The sequence below is a fragment of the Pygocentrus nattereri genome, chromosome 1, assembly GCF_015220715.1.
Source record: "Pygocentrus nattereri isolate fPygNat1 chromosome 1, fPygNat1.pri, whole genome shotgun sequence".
NCBI lineage: Eukaryota > Metazoa > Chordata > Actinopteri > Characiformes > Serrasalmidae > Pygocentrus > Pygocentrus nattereri.
This window is the reverse complement of record NC_051211.1, coordinates 9,660,699-9,678,365: the sequence shown is the minus strand read 5'-3', so window position 1 is coordinate 9,678,365 and position 17,667 is coordinate 9,660,699. Positions and strand designations below refer to the sequence as shown.

The 17,667-nt window shown below is 39.1% G+C and overlaps 1 protein-coding gene across 4 annotated transcripts; it reads right to left on the bottom strand.

The window, feature by feature from the left end:
• Window positions 1–453: 453 nt before the first annotated feature.
• On the bottom strand, window positions 454–17,667 carry ptger1c (prostaglandin E receptor 1c (subtype EP1)). Of its 4 annotated transcripts, XM_017701498.1 has the most exons (6): window positions 17,602–17,627; window positions 13,807–13,893; window positions 7,024–7,051; window positions 2,994–3,093; window positions 2,143–2,735; window positions 454–923 (listed from the first exon to the last, which is right to left on the bottom strand). In XM_017701498.1, exons 4-6 carry the CDS (start codon window positions 3,028–3,030, stop codon window positions 675–677), a joined length of 879 nt encoding a protein of 292 aa, XP_017556987.1. In that variant the 5' UTR covers window positions 3,031–3,093; window positions 7,024–7,051; window positions 13,807–13,893; window positions 17,602–17,627; the 3' UTR covers window positions 454–674. The 4 variants fall into 4 exon arrangements, with proteins under 4 accessions (XP_017556987.1, XP_017556983.1, XP_017556985.1 ...); XM_017701494.1 differs by having other exon boundaries at window positions 2,143–3,093; XM_017701496.1 differs by lacking the exon at window positions 7,024–7,051 and having other exon boundaries at window positions 2,143–3,093.

The following is a 17,667-nucleotide window of genomic DNA, read 5'->3' as shown; positions in this document are numbered from 1 at the left end:
CTCATCTCCTTCTTGCCCTCCTTCCCTTCTCTACCCTGCTATTACCCCTTGGCCTCCTTTAAGGCCTGACTATGTTTGTCCTATGTATCACATTATTTGTAAGTCGCTTTGGATAAAAGCTTCTGCTAAATGTAAATGTAATGTAAAATTGATGAAAATTAGGTTTCACATAATATAGGCCCTTTAAATGGAAATGCTTATCAATGTTTATTAAAAGTGTAAAATCTGCCTTCCATTCTCATCAATGGCCCTGGAACCCAACAAATGGCAGCTGCCATCAGTTTTCTATTTATATGCATCCATAACATGCAAACATACAATTACATAATGATAATAGAAAAGCTCAGTTGGAGAATACTGTAATCTGCCAATGTAACAATGCATTATAGAAAAGTGTCACATAGCATGTGTTTAGCTAAGCAATCAATTAACGGTCTAATTTCCCAAAAAAAGTTCTCTGAATCTGAGGCTTTATTCCTATCACATCGTATTCAAGGTTTTCTGGGCATCCAGTTGTAAGGGTCAACTCCAGGTTCAAAGTAAACTCTGTAGGGGGTTGGGCTCCACTGCATACATTCTATGATTCCTATGGCTGATTTAATATACATTTCAGACATGTTAATGGTGCCTTCTTACTATTGACTGTCTTTTGCTCTACTTTGTGAGCACAGATGTCAGTGTAGCCGGATTTCCTGTCTTTCCAAGCCTATGCAGGAGTTGTTCTGGCTTAAAATAGCTCTTTTGGGCTGGAGCAGACTGCACACTCGGCACAGCACAGCCCGCCTCAGGAGGATGTAGACCCATGGGTCCAGGATCTGGTTCCAGGAGGCCATCCTCAAGGCCAGCAGTAGTGGCTTGTCATACTCCTCATCTGATCTGAAATGGCCTTTGAAGAACTGTCTCACTGATATGGTAATGTAAATCTAAGTGAGGGAAAAGAGAATCAAAACACCATTAATAAAGACCTACTTCAAATCAGGGCCCTGCTGGAGATATCCCTTCATAAAAAATAATGTGTGGCCACAGCTTACAGAAATAGAATCGTAATGTGTGGCCACAATATACTAATACCTGAAAACAAGATAACGTATTGTAACTTAACTACCACAACTGAATTATCTTGTTTCCTTATCTATGCCTTACTAAACCATAGCCATGACTTTTTAGTTCCCACACCTTACTATGGCGCTGCCACAGCCTACCCATCTCATTTCCACATATCACTAAGTTGCAGCTATTTAACAATCTCATTCCCATGTCTCACTAAGTTGTGGCCACAATTTAACTGTCTTATTCCCATGCCTTACAAGGTTGTGGCCACAATTGAATCTAAAGTCTTAGTATGACTAAAATTCAAGAATAAATAATAAAATTCAGAGAAACATCCTTTATGAGAAGCTAAGCTCTTCTGCTTCACATACACAGACCTGAAGTACAAAACCTGGACGTAATCTTTTTACTGGGCTTCCTAAGAAAACAATACAATACAAAACAATGCGACAAAACCGATTGATTTAGTGTGTGTTTCTATAATTGAGGTCTGACCACAGCAATCCTGAGAGCATCCAGAAAAATGTCTGTTTCTAAATAATAGTTAATGTCTAAAATACTAAAAGTAAGGCTAAAATTTGTTTAACAAATTAAGCTTGAATTGGATCTAAAATACAGATTGATGAAGTGAGAAATGATCTTACAGAGCTCAGTGTCACATCTTTCTAAAGTCGTTCATCATAGACTGTGTTTGATAACTTCCTGTGTTGAGGTCCTCAGGCATGAACGAATATCAGTGGTTTTATCTTTAAAAATGAATATTTTGTGTTATTGTGGCCATGCATTATTTTCAGTAACATGGGATAATCACCAGTGAGGCTTCAAAGTTAAACTTCATTTACTTTAAGTGCTGTACACCATCGACTACTAATGAGTTTGTAAACATTAGCTTAAGCTTCTGTTTTGTTAGGATCTGTACTGTAGAGCTGAGCTACAATAAGTGCTGTATTGCAGCATTAATGATTTGGGTTTTAAGTATTTCTATTATTTTGCACAAGACATAATTGGCAAGACAAAAACTCAAGCCTTATTTTTTTCACAGACTTTGTTTTGTCTGCCAGATACATTAGTATTTGAGAAGGATTCACTCACAAGAAAGGGACTCCAGCAGACACAGGACACCACATTTATAACCGCAAGCTGCGCCATCATCTCCATGTCCAGTGACTGAAGAGGAGAGGATGATCTATGTCTCCTGGAAGTAGTCTGCTTTAGATCTTGGTTGCTACACCTGGCCTGCAGCAATGTCAGCCCACTCACAGTATTACAAAATACAGAGACTGCCAGCGCGACCAGGCCCAAGCCTGAGAAAGCCAAGGCTAAACTCACATCCGCAGTGGAGAGTGAACCCCGCACAGGGAGGAAACACCAGGTGCCAGGAAACTGGAGTTTGTAGCTGCCCACGCCCAGGAGGGGGAGTGCTGCAAAGGTACAGGCCACGGTGAAGAGCAGGAGTAAGCAAAGCCGCACATGAGCTGTGGTGACAACGGCAGAGTGCTGAAGGGACTGGGTGATGCCCCTGCAACGTTCCACTGCCATGGCACACCCCAGGAGCAAAGGAGTCAGACCGAAGAATACCATAAAGGCTCCAAACATTTTGCAGAAGGCTTGTGGGGGGTCAATGGCTCTGGCTGTGGCCCTTTGCCTTCTAACCCTTCCCAGATGCAGGTACAGACCAAAAGACCCTGTAAGCAAATGACCGGCCAGGTCAGTCAGGAGCAGAGCCACTGCTAATAACAAAAAAGGTGTTTTAGCTCGGCGGTGGAAGCGAGTGTATGATTTGGAAAGGATGACTAGCGCTGTTAAGTTTGAGAGGGCTCCAAGGGTCATGGTAAAGTAAGATATTGCATAGCTTGGTGGGCTGAGAGGAGAAGAAGCTGTAGAGTTTAGACTTGGATCATGGGGAAAGGGAAAGGATATGTTCAAGTCTGCAGAGTACTGACACACAGTGGGAACAGAGGAGGTGAACACAATATCCATGATGAGTTGCAGGAGATGGGGGTATAGGAAGATGGCAGGTCAAGCGTGCATCATCTGGAATATCTAGGGGAAAAATCAGAATTGTTAACTGTCACTTGAAATAAAGTAGCCCCAGTGTTATAATAGATTAAACTGAAATGTCACAGAATACAGTGCACTTAATTAGTTTGCCTTATAAACTCAAAACCATTTACACTATTTCCCTCTTGCCCCAAATATAGTCAATAAGCCAATTCAGCAATATCCTGGTCATATGAAACAACTAGGTATGAACAGGGTCTTGGACTTACAGCCCTGAAAGGCTGTGGCATCACCAGGGATCAAATTTATCTCCTAACAGCAGGGCCAGCAGTGACAACTGCACTACTCAAGAGCCTTTTATGACCACTTTTTTCGACTTTTATATCCTAATGTGTACAATTATGTGGAAATCTTAGATCCTAGAGCCAGAATCAGTTCTATTACTCGATTACTCATTAAACACTAGACAAGAATATCATTCAAGTTTGAATTCTTATCATAAAGCATATAATATATGCCTCAGTAAAGTCATCTCCAAGTCCTCCAACTACACTTTTTCTTTATAGTCCCAGTGTGACAGATAAGCGGATGCAGCTCATGCTTTCTGTCTGCTTTTGTTCTGAGTGTCAAGCTGCTCTATGTAGTAATATTCTCCTTGTAATAGGCCTGCTGCTTGGCTTGTCATGCCTCTCTGATAGAGATGTGCACAGTAATAAAGATAGGCCGCAAAGAAAAATCTGGGTAGAAAAGCTGCTTGATCATATTAATGATCATTTTGTTCAGTATTAAGATCACAATTTAACTGGTTACTCATTGACTCTGGAAACATCATGTATTTATTGAACTAAAAAAAAAAAAAAAAAAAATCTTTTAAATGAAACTACTAAACATAAAAAAAATTCTCAAATCTCAATGGTCTTGTTTTCATAATCATTGGCAGTTAAAATCATAATTGAAAATAAATGAAATTAATTGCCCAGCCCTACTGGATAGCAATCACACAGTCAGAGCTTTAATAATTAAAACTCAAATCCAAACTGAAATTTGTCTGAGAGAGTCCATTTAATATGAATAAATGAATTGGCAATAAATGAATTCATTTATTTCCTTCACTTCCTGTAGTACCCATTGTTTTCTCTGTAGCTCTAGCTCTAGCTCTAGCTAATTACATTATATCCTGCTGGGCAATTTGTATAAACTATCAATTTTTTTCCCAACATGTTCCTGTTAGTTTTTAAAGGTTATTTGTTCAAATAATTTTTTTTACATCCACAGTGGATTGTCTCAAGTCTGAGCCACCTTGGGCCTTGTGGTCTGAGGCCTCCAGGGACCCAAACGTTTGGAAGTCCCCTGGCTCTGCTGGCCCAGTCACTATCCCACACTGAAGCCACTGCTGTTGTTATCAGTTATTAAGGTGTCCCTTAAGGTTTGTCATGACAAAATGCAATGAAATGTGTTTTGAAAGTAGTTACATGGAGGCAATAATTCCAAGACATTTGTAACACTACTTTGTCAATGCTGACTTCTTAGCCAGCAATGGGAAATACATAAGTAAAATATAGTGCCCTTAAGGTGGTTATTTTTCAATACATTTTTGCCACAAAATTAATATATTGTGATCAGTTTTCTTGTGGCCTCAGCTCAAGAGCAGCTCAAGCAAACTGTGCGCTGATCACCCCTTACAAGTAGACTTAACTCAGGGGTCACAACCGAAATATTAAGGAGAGCCATTTTGTCCTTTCAACAAATAAACCACCTTAGGAGCCACAACACTATGTCCGTTTTACTATCTTGGCTGTAAGTATGTGTCAGTATGTGCTTATTTGCTAATGCAGACTAAAATTGAAATAAACACAAAATTACTTTGCTCTTTAAGGTTTAGCTCAGCTGTAGCCGCTTCTCGCACCTCAGGAAACTTCTTCGCGAGTTTCTTGTAAAATGTTTTTCAGTGTTCAACTTTTTTGAGGCTAAAGTTGCTTCTCATTATCCAGCTTCTCATTCAAATTGTCCCGTTCCACCTTAAATGGTGATGCCAGATTGTACTGCTGCGCCATTTAAGGTGTAGCAGGAGAATTTGAACGAGAAGCAGGAGAAAGAGAAGCACCTTCTGCCATGTGAGTTGTTGCAGATTAAACGTATGAGGAAACCAACTGAGTGATTATGAATGCAAATAAGTCCGTTCATCTCTAAATAATCAGTGTTAGTCTTAAATCGTTCTCTTTGCCTTTTTGTTTTCTGTGTTGCTGTGTGTCCAGCAGTCTGTGCGTCAGTCTTCACGTTTAAGGTTGGTGAATTAGCAGTTATGCATTAACTCCAGCATTTGAAACCATTTCTTGTGAAAACTGTTAGAATTGTGTGTTAACTATTTTACAGCAAAGGAAGCAGCAGTGGAGAGATTATTCAGGCCTAATTCTAACCCTAAACAGAGTCGCTGATGAGGATGTGTTTCTGAAGTTCCTAACTTGTAAGACTATATTGATTCAATTGGTAAGCTATCTGGTTATCTGATGAATTCATGCCACTAAATCAAAACATGGGTCCCATTTTTTCTTGGGTCTTCAAATTCCCAGAAAACCCAAATTATTGTATAGGCTAAACTTCCAATGTATGCTTGAAAAGCTTAAGGCAAATTTCGAAAGGTGGAAACTACTTGTTAATCAGTTGTTTTAATAAAGCTCCACCAACATCTACCCATACCCTAATCTTAGACAACCACTTATTTCAGCCTTCTCAGCTGGATGGGGCATTCTCTGTCTGGAACGACAAAGATTTACAGTATATTGGGTACTTTTATCTAGATGGGAGATTTGTTTCTTTTTAACAACTCAAAGAAAAATGTAGTCTCTCATTTACATTTTTTTCAGTATCTACAGTTTAGACATTTTGTCAGAGAAAATATTTGTAACTTTATAGTCAAACCTGACCATCCATTTTGAATTGTTTTGTCCCGTAGATCAATGCCGGACCCCTCCCAGCATGCCCCTCCTATTTTTGAGCATTTTTCAAAGATGAGCAAGGGGTGGAGTTAACTGAAAATAATGGGGCGTAGTTACTTACTGGTGGAAAGTAAAAAGCAGTGGAACAAACTCTGGGTGAATCGATAAATCAATAAAATTATACCATAATATATAATAGCACTGGTGAAGACAATTGCATTGTTGAATATTAGAGATTCTGGAGGCAGTTTGTTGTTGTGTTCTATGCCCTGTGGGAGCCTATGGATTTTTCTTCTCTTTTTCAGTCTACAATTTACAAAGATAAAAAAAAGCTGTAAAATATCTTTCTTGGGTATAAGTGTGACCTCTATCTCCAACTCTAACGCCATTGTTTGATTAGGTTGTAGATTTCTTTTTCTCGAACATCTTTAATGCCATTCTTTCATTCACTTCTCAGTGTCTGCATGAAAACCAGCATTGGCTCTCCACTCCCCAGCTTATTAGCAATCAGAAATTCTGCTGCACTGGAAAGACTCCAAGGAAATAATGATGCTCCATCGAATCTTATTCCTTCTCCATGTTTATTCTTTGACACTCATGAAATGAGCTTTCTGGAGCTGAAATATCAGGACAGATAGACCTTACCTTTCCTCAGCACTGAGCAAAAGTATATACAGCAGCACAATACTTGAAAATGAAGCATTTCAGAGATTAAATTAATAATCAGTTTTGCTTTTAAATGTGACAAATGTGGAGCTTTTTCTGCTACACTGGCCTCGTCCTTCTCATTGAACTCTTTTCTATACCAACACTCAGTCTCTTTTCGTCCATTTTCTATGAACAGTGTTTTGTCAGTCAAAGTCTTTTTCTGCAGAGATAGATGATTGACATAGAGTTGCTGTTTCCTTTCTTTGAGGAACAGAGTCTAGGACGTTTGGTACTCTAGGACATTTAGCTACACACAATGTATGTCCTGTGCACTGCCTGGGTCTTGGCTCTAGGGGAAAAGAAGAAGTTTAACTTGAAAAAGACTGACCTTTGTTGGCTAGTTGACCAGTCTAGTTCTGGAAAAGAAAATACGTTTTCAGCCACTCAGTTTATACAAAATTGAGTTCTTACTTCATCGGTACACTATCCATTTAAAAAATACATTTTTCATTTGAAAGATTCATTTCATTTTATTGATGCTAATTTTTTCTAGTGTATCTGTGGTAATCACTTTATAATGCTAGCACCAGGTTAACGGAGGTACCTTCACTTCACCCTGGATTTCATTCTTAGGTGGGTCTATGTAAATGAGGACATTTGAACATACAGGTACATGTAATACATTCTTTACTTTGTTGTACCGTATTCTGGTGAAAACTGCAGAAAACATTTTAGGAAATTTTGCGTAGATTTGTGTAGACTTGAATTTGCATAGATATTGTTCTTATTTAAGAACAAAATCCCAAATAAGAAAACATTGTTTAGTGTCCGAATCTTTGTGAAAACCGTGTAAGTGGGTTTTAAGAAGAAAATTAAGATCCATTTCTTCGTTTGCACAGATTAGTGTGCAGTGGCTCAAAGTGCTGTGTACCAACACTACAGGTACATTCTTCATCTAAAATATTTTCATTGTCTAGTGAATATGAACATGCCCACAAGGCACTGTTTTAGAAATCACAGTTAGACTTTAACCAGTTAAAGGGGAATTTCACTGATTTATATAATAAATAAATATATAAATAAATAAATATATAAATAAATAAATAAATAAATATATATATATATATATATATATATATATATATATATATATATATATAAATAACTATAATTGATGTAATTTTATATATATATATATATATATATATATATATATATATATATATAACTATAATTTATGTAATTTTATATATATATATATATATATATATATATATATATATATATATATATATATATATATATAATTATTATATATATATATATATATATATATATTAAAATTTCCAAGATTTTTAGTTCCAAAATGAACTAAAACTGTCAACAGTATGTGAGGACCTAACAGTTTTGATGTGATGTGAAATGTATATGTATCATGTTGCTGAAATACACTATATTTCCAAAAGTATTCAATCACCTATCCAAATAATTGAATTCAGGCGTTCCAATCACTTCCATAGCCACAGGTGTATAAAGCCAAGCACTTAGGCCTGCAGACTGCTTCTACAAACTATTCTTTCACAAATTAGTGAAAACAATGGGTTGCTCTCAGGAGCTCAGTGAATTCCAGCGTGGTACTGTGATAGGATGCCATATGTGCAGTCGTGAAATTTCCTCACTACTAAATATTCCACAGTCAACTGTCAGTGGTATTGTAAAAAAAAGTGGAAGTGGTAGGCCATGTAAAATGACAGAGTGGGGTCAGAGGTCGCCAACTTTCTGCAGAGTCAATCACTACAGGCCTCCAAACTTCTGGCCTTCAGATTAGTTTAAGAACAGCGTAAAGAGTTTCATGGAATAAGTTTCCATGGCCGAGCAGCTGCATCTAAACCCTTACATCACCAAACACTGCAAAGCATCAAATGCAGTGGTGCAGTGCTGCCACTGGAATCTAGAGCAGTGGAAATATATTCTCTGGAGTGATGAATCACACTTTTCTGTCTGGGAGTCCAATGAACGGTATTTGTCTGACTGGATTGTGCCAAGCGTAAAGTTTGGTGGAGGAGGGTTTATGCTGTGGGGTTGTTTGTCAGGAGTTGGATGCGTCCCCTTAGTTCCAGTGAAAGGAACTCTTAGTGCTTCAGCAGACCAAGAGATTTGACAATTTCATGCTCCTAATGTTGTGGGAACAGTTTGGGGATGTCCCCTTCCTGTTCCAACATGACTGCGCAGCAGTGTACAAAGCAAGGTCCATAAAGACATGAATGAGCGAGTTTGGTGTGGAAGAACTTGACTCATCTGCATCTTCCATTAGTCCAACATGAAAGCATGAAGAAGCACTTCCCCAAGGGGGTATTCTATGCAAAGATCGTTAAAGGTCTTGGCAAGCGATAATTATCACCATTGTTGCCCGCCTCCGGCAAGAAACCACATTCAGCAGCAAAGAAAAGAAGTACAATAAATAGAAGCAAAACAAGAGCTAACACCGGCATTGCTTTCCACCACTGTAGTTCTTAGCCAGTAAAGGGATGACATTTGACGCTGAGCTCAACATTACTTCTAGACTGGTAAAAACAGGGAAGAGAAGGGACTATGCATTTTTGTTTCCTAGAAAAGGGATGGGCACCAACTTTCTGGCACTATGTTGCCTCCTATTGTTTGGAGCATGGAGTATGAATTTGACAGGTTGCATCATTTTACATATTGATCCTTTAAGGCTCAAAACCTTATTGCAGTACTATTGTGAAGAAATGTCTGACATCATTCAGTATATATGTAATCATTTTGTGTCATAACTTTCTTTAAGAGAGCTTTTAGAAGCATGAAACTCTGACATCTGGCTCTTATCACTTCCACTGTGTACAATTCTGACTATGTTCCTCTAGTTCTTCTAGAATGGAGCAATTCGTATCAAGCTGCTCAAAAAGTCTTGGTTTACATGTTAACTGTCCAATTACATAGAAAATGTGGATCTGACAGCAGGTTCAGGCTTCCATTTTTTACTCCTATAGCTTAAGAGTAACTTAGCCAGTTTGCTATGTGCATAAATATATACACACAGTACTGTACGAAAGTTCTAGGCATCTAAGCAAATTTTTAAACAATTTTCCTCAGCAGTGAGTTTATCACAATATACATTAGAATAAAGTCATATTCATCATTCAAATAAACAAACAATAACAAATTTCTTGGGTCCATTTTTTCCTTGACACCTTCACAGCCGCCACAGAGACTTGTTAATATCATCAATTACATCATGAGCACAACTTACTGAAGCACTGATTGGTCAAACCAGGAGTTGCTTTTTAACTACATTATAATACTGGGCTTCCTCGAGGAGGAAAGAGGTTTGAAAATGGTTAAACACACCAACATCCATAAAATAACTATCATTTATGTAATTTTATATATATATATATATATATATATATATATATATATATATATATATATATATAATCATTATTAATTAATATTCTATAAATTTTGTTTATTCAAATATAAACAGAAATTCTGAAAATGTGTCTTGGGTGCCTAAGACTTTCACACAGTACTGTATACACACACACACGTATGATAAGCCTTATTGGTTAAAATCATGACTTTTTTACTGCAATGTAATCACAGTTTATTCTACATGTAAAACAGCTACACCAGCTCTCTGCATGCTGAGAAGAAGACAGCCACTCCCTGCTCAGTTCAGTCAACTTGCAATGGGTAAAATTCCCACCAGCTTTAAACTGTAAACGCCCATTTGAAAAAGCATGACATCAACATGACAATGTCAGCAGGAACTCAGGAACACAGATATGCAACTGAAATGATAGAAGTGTTCACTAAACATCAAAATTGTCAGTGTATTTTTGCAGTGAATTTTCCTGTGAACCATTTTTATGTGGATGCTGTTACTGGAGAGAATGAAGTTGGAAGGTGTCTCACTCACCCAGGTGCTGGAGCTGCTCGCTTCTGTCTATAGTGCTACCTCCCTCTTGTGATGCTCTGGGATCCAGTCCATCCCACAGCCTCTCTCCGTATTATCTGCACTTTCCACTTGCTCATCCGTCCATCACTTTGCCTCCACCTCTCAACCATCCTCCTTTTCTCTTACCCCACCCCTATGTCTTTTCTTCAGTTCCAGTCTGTCAATTTCTCAATTTAATTCTCTACATAATTTCTTCACCCCGTCTTCTCTCCCCTTTATTCTCTCTATCTGTCTCTCTCTTTGTGAATTCACTCCTCTTCCATTCATTCTCTTTTAATGGAAATTGAGAGTAACCTTTGACAGGAACAGGGCCTGGACTATTCACGTGAAGACTATTTTTTACCTAATATCTTGATTTGATGTTAGAAATTCCTGACTGAAATTTGTTAATACTGCATTCTGAGATGACTGGGTGTTGAATTTACTATTACTTAGCTAAGCAAAATGAATCTAAGGGGGAAAATCATGTAATTTCCATTCATCCCTGAGATGAGACAGTTAAATGGATGACAAATTCATCAGTACTCAGGCTGCTAAATGCTCCAAATCAGCGGAGGAGCCAAGGGGAGCTTAACTTCCCTGAAAAGACTTAAAATGCCTTAAAAGGGAAATTCCAGTGCTGTACACTATATTTCCAAAAATATTCACTTACCCATCCAAATCGTTGAATTCACGTGTTCCAATCACTTCCACAGCCACAGATGTATAAAAGCAAGCACCTAGGCATACAGACTGCTTCTACAGACATTTGGAAAAGACCGAGTCGCTCTGAGGAGCTCAGTGAATTCCAGCGTGGTACCGTGATTGGACGCCACCTGTGCAACAAGTCCAGTCATGAAATTTCCTCACGACTAAATAATCCACAGTCAACTGTCAGTGGTGTTAACAAAGTGGAAGTGATTGGGAACGACAGCAACTCAGCCACAAACTGGTAGGCCATGTAAAACGACAGCATGGGGTCAGCGGATGCTGAGGCACATAGAGTGCAGAGGTTGCCAACTTTCTGCAGAGTCAATCACTCAGACCTCTAAACTTCGTGTGGCCTTCAGATTAGCTCAAGAATGTAGAGAGCTTCATGGAATGGGTTTCCATGGCTGAGCAACTGCCTCCTGGCCTTACATCACCATACGCAATGTTATGCATTGAATGGAGTGGTTTAAAGCACTGCCACTGGACTCTATAGCAGTGGAGACGTGTTCTCTGGAGTGACAAATCACGCTTCTCCATCTGGCAATCTGTTGGACAAGTCTGGCTTTGGCAGTTGCCAGGAGAACAGTACTTGTCTGACTGCATTGTGTCAAGTGTAAAGTTTGGTGGAGGGGGGGATTATGGCATGGGGTTGTTTTTCAGGAGTTGAGCTTGGCCCCTTAATTCCAGTGAAAGAAACTCTTAATGCTTCAGCCAACCAAGAGATTTCAGACAATTTCATGCTCCCAACATTGTGGGAACAGTTTGGGGACGGCCCCTTCCTGTTCCAACATGACTGCGCACCAGTGCACAAAGCAAGGTCCATAAAGACATGGATAAGCGAGTTTTGTGTGGAAGAATTTGACTGGCCTAAGTCCTGACCTCAATCTCTATAGAACACCTTTGGGATAATTTAGAGTGCGAGACTGTGAGCCAGGCCTTCTCGTCCAACATCAGTGTCTGACCTCACAAATGTGCTTCTGGAAGAATGATCAAAAATTCCCATAAAGACACTCCTAAACCTTGTGGAAAGCCTTCCCAGAAGAGTTGAAGCTGTTATAGCTACAAAGGGTGATCCAATATCATATTAAACCGTATGGATTAAGAATGGGATGTCACTCAAGTTCATATGAAGTGTGAAGGCAGATGAATACTTTTGGCAACATAGTGTATCAAAATGTCTGCTTAATTTAACAGCTGAACTGTAAAGAAAGTCAGTGTTTTTCTTCACAGCGGTAGTGATAGGAACTAGGGGTTGCAAGGTCAATAAAGCAAATACAGCCATTCCTTTGCCATTCAAAGCCATTTTGTATGTTGTTTAAGGGAAACATTTGCTCAAACGTTTAGTGAAGTCTTGTTTACTTCTGTCCTGCAATTCCAAGCTTCATCTTCTTTGGTTCTGACTTCGTGCCTTATCGCTTGTGAGTACAGGACTCTGTTTTTGGACTGTTTGCCTGAGTGTGACTGACCTGTCTTTGGCTTTTGCCCTGCCTAAGTGCGACAGTGTTCTGCCACATGTTCAATAAAACTGCACTTGATTCCTAATCCCAGTTGTGAAGCTTATTGTTACAAAACAATTGGCTGAAATTGTAATGGCTGTTGACTCGCTAAAGTGTTGAAATTTGGCAAAAACTCTATAATGATCTATTTGTGACTGGGATAGAACAGGACAGATATATTATTATGGACCCACCATTACCTTTGAAAAATGTCGTCCTTATTTTTGCTGTCACTATTTCTGGCATTTTTAAAAACCTTGATTTGTGTCATTTTGGTGGCATTTCCATTTGAATAAAAAATGTTGTAGTCTAGGGTGGTGCAGTGGGTATTACTGTTCCCTCATAGCAAAAATGACCTGGGATTAATTCCTTGGTTGAGCAGCCAGTGTCCTTTCTGTGTTGGGTTTACATGTTCCTGTTTTTGCCTGCTGCATTTTTTATCTTTTCTGTCCCTCTTTTCTCTGTCAGATTTTCCCTTGAACTCTGTTTGATCCTCTGGATTTTGACCATTGTTTGTTTATGGACTCAACTCTATTTCCTTATGTACCTGTTCATTGCTCTCATGGTTCAGACCAGGCCTGGATTACTGACTACACTTGACCCAGAGAGGCCCACTGGAGGTGTGATAGAATAGAATATGACTCTGTTGGCACTGTATCTAAAACTAGTCTTGAATTATGTAACGAATGAATCTTTCAGTAATTAATGAAGAAAACTTTCAGTAAGTCTAAAAATCACATGGAATACTTTTAATACTCGTCACCCAACTCTCAAACTCCCCTGTATCTGTGGGTACTCATGCATATTATTGCATATTAATGTGTTTTACAGAGCAAAAACATATGCAAAAGTTTGTATATTGGACCATTTGTGATTTCACTTTACAACTCACACTGCATTATAATGCGACTATGCTTATGTGTGTTTGTAATTTATAACAGATTGTGGAGGATGGAGAGCCAGTCATGCCAAACAAGTGGGCTGAGTAGCTGATAACACTCACCTGTCACTTGTTTCTGCCAGCCTACTTATAGCCATCTCTTTTCTCATTAGGTGGCAGAGCCCAGCAAGAGAAAGAGACCAGTGGAGGCTTAAGAAAAGGGAAAAAAAAGTCTCAGCGACTTTGTGTTCAGAATAAAATGAAAACAACTACTTCTGGTGTCCTCACTCCTTCCAAAGGCCTTGACCCATACCTGATATGGGCACATTTGGAAGAGACTCCCCTGAAAGCCAGAGTTTAATTTGAACACCACTCCAAATCTGCTTTCATCCGTAGTTCCCTGCTCTTCTGAGAAATCCAGACAGGACCAAGCAAAATCTCCTTTTTTCATTCATTATCTTTCAGACAGGTGGCACATTAAGGTTTCTGAATCTGTACCCCCCCCCCACACACACATACTTGTTTAAGATGATTAAGATGAACAATGTCCGAATGATGTTTTTATTACCCTGTGTCAGAGAGAGGCTGGAGTAATCTGAGACTAATCCATCTAAACAGTTCATTACAGCAGTTTTTGGCATGTTCTCAGACATTATCCACAGTCTGATACTCATCTTTTAAGCCTCTTGAGATGGAAGGATTTTATGACGTTAGTGTTATTTAAAGCTATAAATATGTTACATATTCTTCCACTTGAATATTTAGAGAGGCCTTTAGAGAGTATAAAGCAAGGTAGACAAAGGAGGAAGGAACCCTGCGCCTCCCATGATTTTACCTAGAGAGCTGAGTGTGAACACGGGAAAGGTAGAGTCTGAAGGGTCACAGTGGGCATTCCTAATCAAGAATGCGTTCCAGTTGCTTCACTCATCACCACTTTTGCTATCTGGCTGACCCTGCCATGGATTTGAGAACTCCATTACAGTAATGGCAGAAGTTGGACATTTTCAAAGTTTTGCTTGTTGGCTTTCTGGACACTCAATCTCCCTGTCACATCTCCCTCATGTCTGAAGATGAAAGGAACAACCTGAAGTTCAAATGCAATGACAGCCTAGCTAGCAAGGCTTATGAGAAAAGATGAACTGACCCAGAGGGACAGAAAGTGAAAGAGATCCTTGGACATTAATTTTGCTGGCTTCAGTAGGACAGGCACAGAAAAATGTAATATCAGAAAACATTTTACAAGGATCTTTTCAGTAACAGACAGGACTTCTCATGGTTGGTCCATGAAAAACACCAAATAAACTTCAAGCACTGTCCTACTATCACAAAATATTCTAGAAAAAAGTGGGACACCTTTTAAAGCCATTGGGGGTATACTATAATAATTTGTTGTCACATTTGTTACACTGTAAAAATTAGAGGTCAGCTCAACTCAGGATGATATAGTAACAGATTACATGGCTTTTCTTGAGTGGACTCAACTTGAGGACAACTCAAATTTCTTAGTTGAGTCAAATCTCTTACTGTATCTCAGTTATGTAAATAATATGAGCTTGTTTTTTTATATTCAACTTCCTCACCAGCCAAGACTCATTGAGTATACACTTATGGATGGCTATGGCATCACTGGAGCTCAAACTCATAACCTCCTGTTTGGTAGATGGCTCAGTCCACTGCACCACTCAGGAACACATGAACCAACTCAGATTTTGTGTCTACAAATGTTTAATACACTGGAGAAAATATTTGTTTTGACTTTGATGTGTGGCATCATGTGGTGCAGCTGTGTAATAATTCATCCCAACATCAGGAGGTTGTGAGGTTGAATCCCAGCAATACCACAGTGGTCCATTATCCGGAAACCCAAGAGGAGAATATGCCAGATGATAGAAGGAGAGCCAGCTAGTGGGAAACGGAGTCAAAAAAAACACATTCAGTTTAATTTCACCGAGATGCAGGTTTTAGAAACAGTAGCTTGGAGAATTTTTGACTCAACTAAGACCTTTGAATTGTATGAACTCTTGTGTCCTCAAGTTGACTCAAGTCAATAAAAGCCATGTAATCAGTTACTAAATCATTTTAAGTTGAACTGACCTCTCATTTTTTACAGTGTAGAGATAACATGCCATGACCACCATGGCATATAACAGTAATCAACATTCTCAACAAGCATGTTTATGAATGAATCTACTGGTATTGGCTACTTTATTAGGAATACCATTCTAATAGTGAGGAGGACCCCATTTTCTCTCAGAACAGCTTTTGAATTTGTTGTGGCCTGGATTCAAGAAGATGCTGGAGACATTCCTCAGAGCAGGTGTTCCCAGTTCTAGTCCTGAGGACCCTATGTTCTTCATATTTTTGTGTTTTCCCTATTCAACACACCTGATCCAGCCAATGAAGTGCTTGTTAATTAGTTAATGAGTTGAATATAATGTGCTCAACAATGTGCACTGTGTTGGTTTGCCAGGACTGGGATTGGGGACCCCTGCCATAGAGCAATCTTATCCACAAAAGGCTTGGTGTGGCTGCAGGTTTTCATTCCAACAAACCAGGAGCACATGCAATAAATTGTTTGAAGACTGAGACCAACTGATTTAAACAGTACCATCAGTGTTCCAGCTTATTTAGAATAAAAACCTGCAACCACACCAGCTCTTTGCAGATAAGAGTGGACTGCTGCCTTAAAGATTCTAGTCCAAATTGGCATGGATGCCTCCTGCAGATTCTTGCTGCAAATCTCCACATACCAAATGCGCTCTTTTGGATTGAGATCTCGCCAGGCAAGCAGCAGCAATTGATTGTCAACTATACAGTTTTGGTGAACTTCAGGGTTGGGTACAGATCAAGGTACTTTTAAGGGTAGTGACTGAATTACATCGATACTACAGAGTACCCGACTCACTTTAAATCCATCGGTACCAAATTTTGGTTCAAGCCCAACACACAGCCAGATGAGCCAAAAGCAGCCAAAAGTGTGCTAACATTTTTCAAAACTTGATACAGACAGAGTTTTATAATATTTGTAATGCGAATGCAGAGCTGGCCATGGCAACACATCTAACCTGAGAAACCACCAGATCAGTCACAAAATATATCCAAAAGCTGAAGAGTGTACCACATGTGTTTTGAAGTCCCCCTGCAGAAACCACAGCTAATGTTAGCAGCATGCCTGCAGCCAGTGCTGACAAAGTTGAACCCAACAAAAAGTGAACCATTGACAACTGCATCAGAATGTTCATGTAACAGATTAGTTAGTTAGATAAGTTATTGGAGAAAACAGTTGTTTGGAGAAGCGTTGGTTGACGTTAACATTTTTACTGGCATGAATCAATGCAGAGCCACTGGCCGCATTGTAATTCCTTACCAGCATGCTATTTACGGTATACAAACAGTAACATGTGAGATTTTTTTTAAGTATGTCCAAAACATTTACAATATAACATGGAAAATTCAAATTACATGCTGGGAGATACAATGACATATGCCCTGGTGACAGACCCTGACAGGCTGGAGGTTGCAGGACTGTTTTAGGAGGGGAAGTACCAAAATAATTACCATTGGTAAACAGGTGCTGAATTCCAGGTACTGGTACCAGTATTGGCTCAAATGTGAAAGTACCCAACCTTAGTAACCTTAAGCCCAATGTAGCCTCAGAATCCAGTTCTTGGCAGACAGAAGTGGGACCTACTATGAACTTCTGATATTGTAGCACATCCACCTCAAGGTTCAATGTGTTCAGAGGTACAAAGAATGGCTCTTTCAGTTCCTGTCAAATCAAACAAGTCAGGCCATTCTCCTCTGATCTCTCTCATCAGCTACCATTTGCTGTTTTGTATTTTCTCACCACTCTGAGACTGTGTGATGGTGCAGTGTATGCCCATCACTGAGATTAATAGGAATGTTGTATGTACCTACCTTGACATCCTGTGAAGAAGGGGATGAGGGTAAATGGGATGGAAAGTGGACCGAGGCTTCTTGTCC

Coding starts and splice junctions, on each gene's coding strand:
- ptger1c (XM_017701497.2), bottom strand. CDS start 3,030: ATGGATATTGTGTTCACCTCCTCTGTTCCCACTGTGTGTCAGTACTCT. Junction 924..2,142: donor TCTGCTGGAGTCCCTTTCTT/GTGAGTGAATCC, acceptor TCCCTCACTTAG/ATTTACATTACCATATCAGT.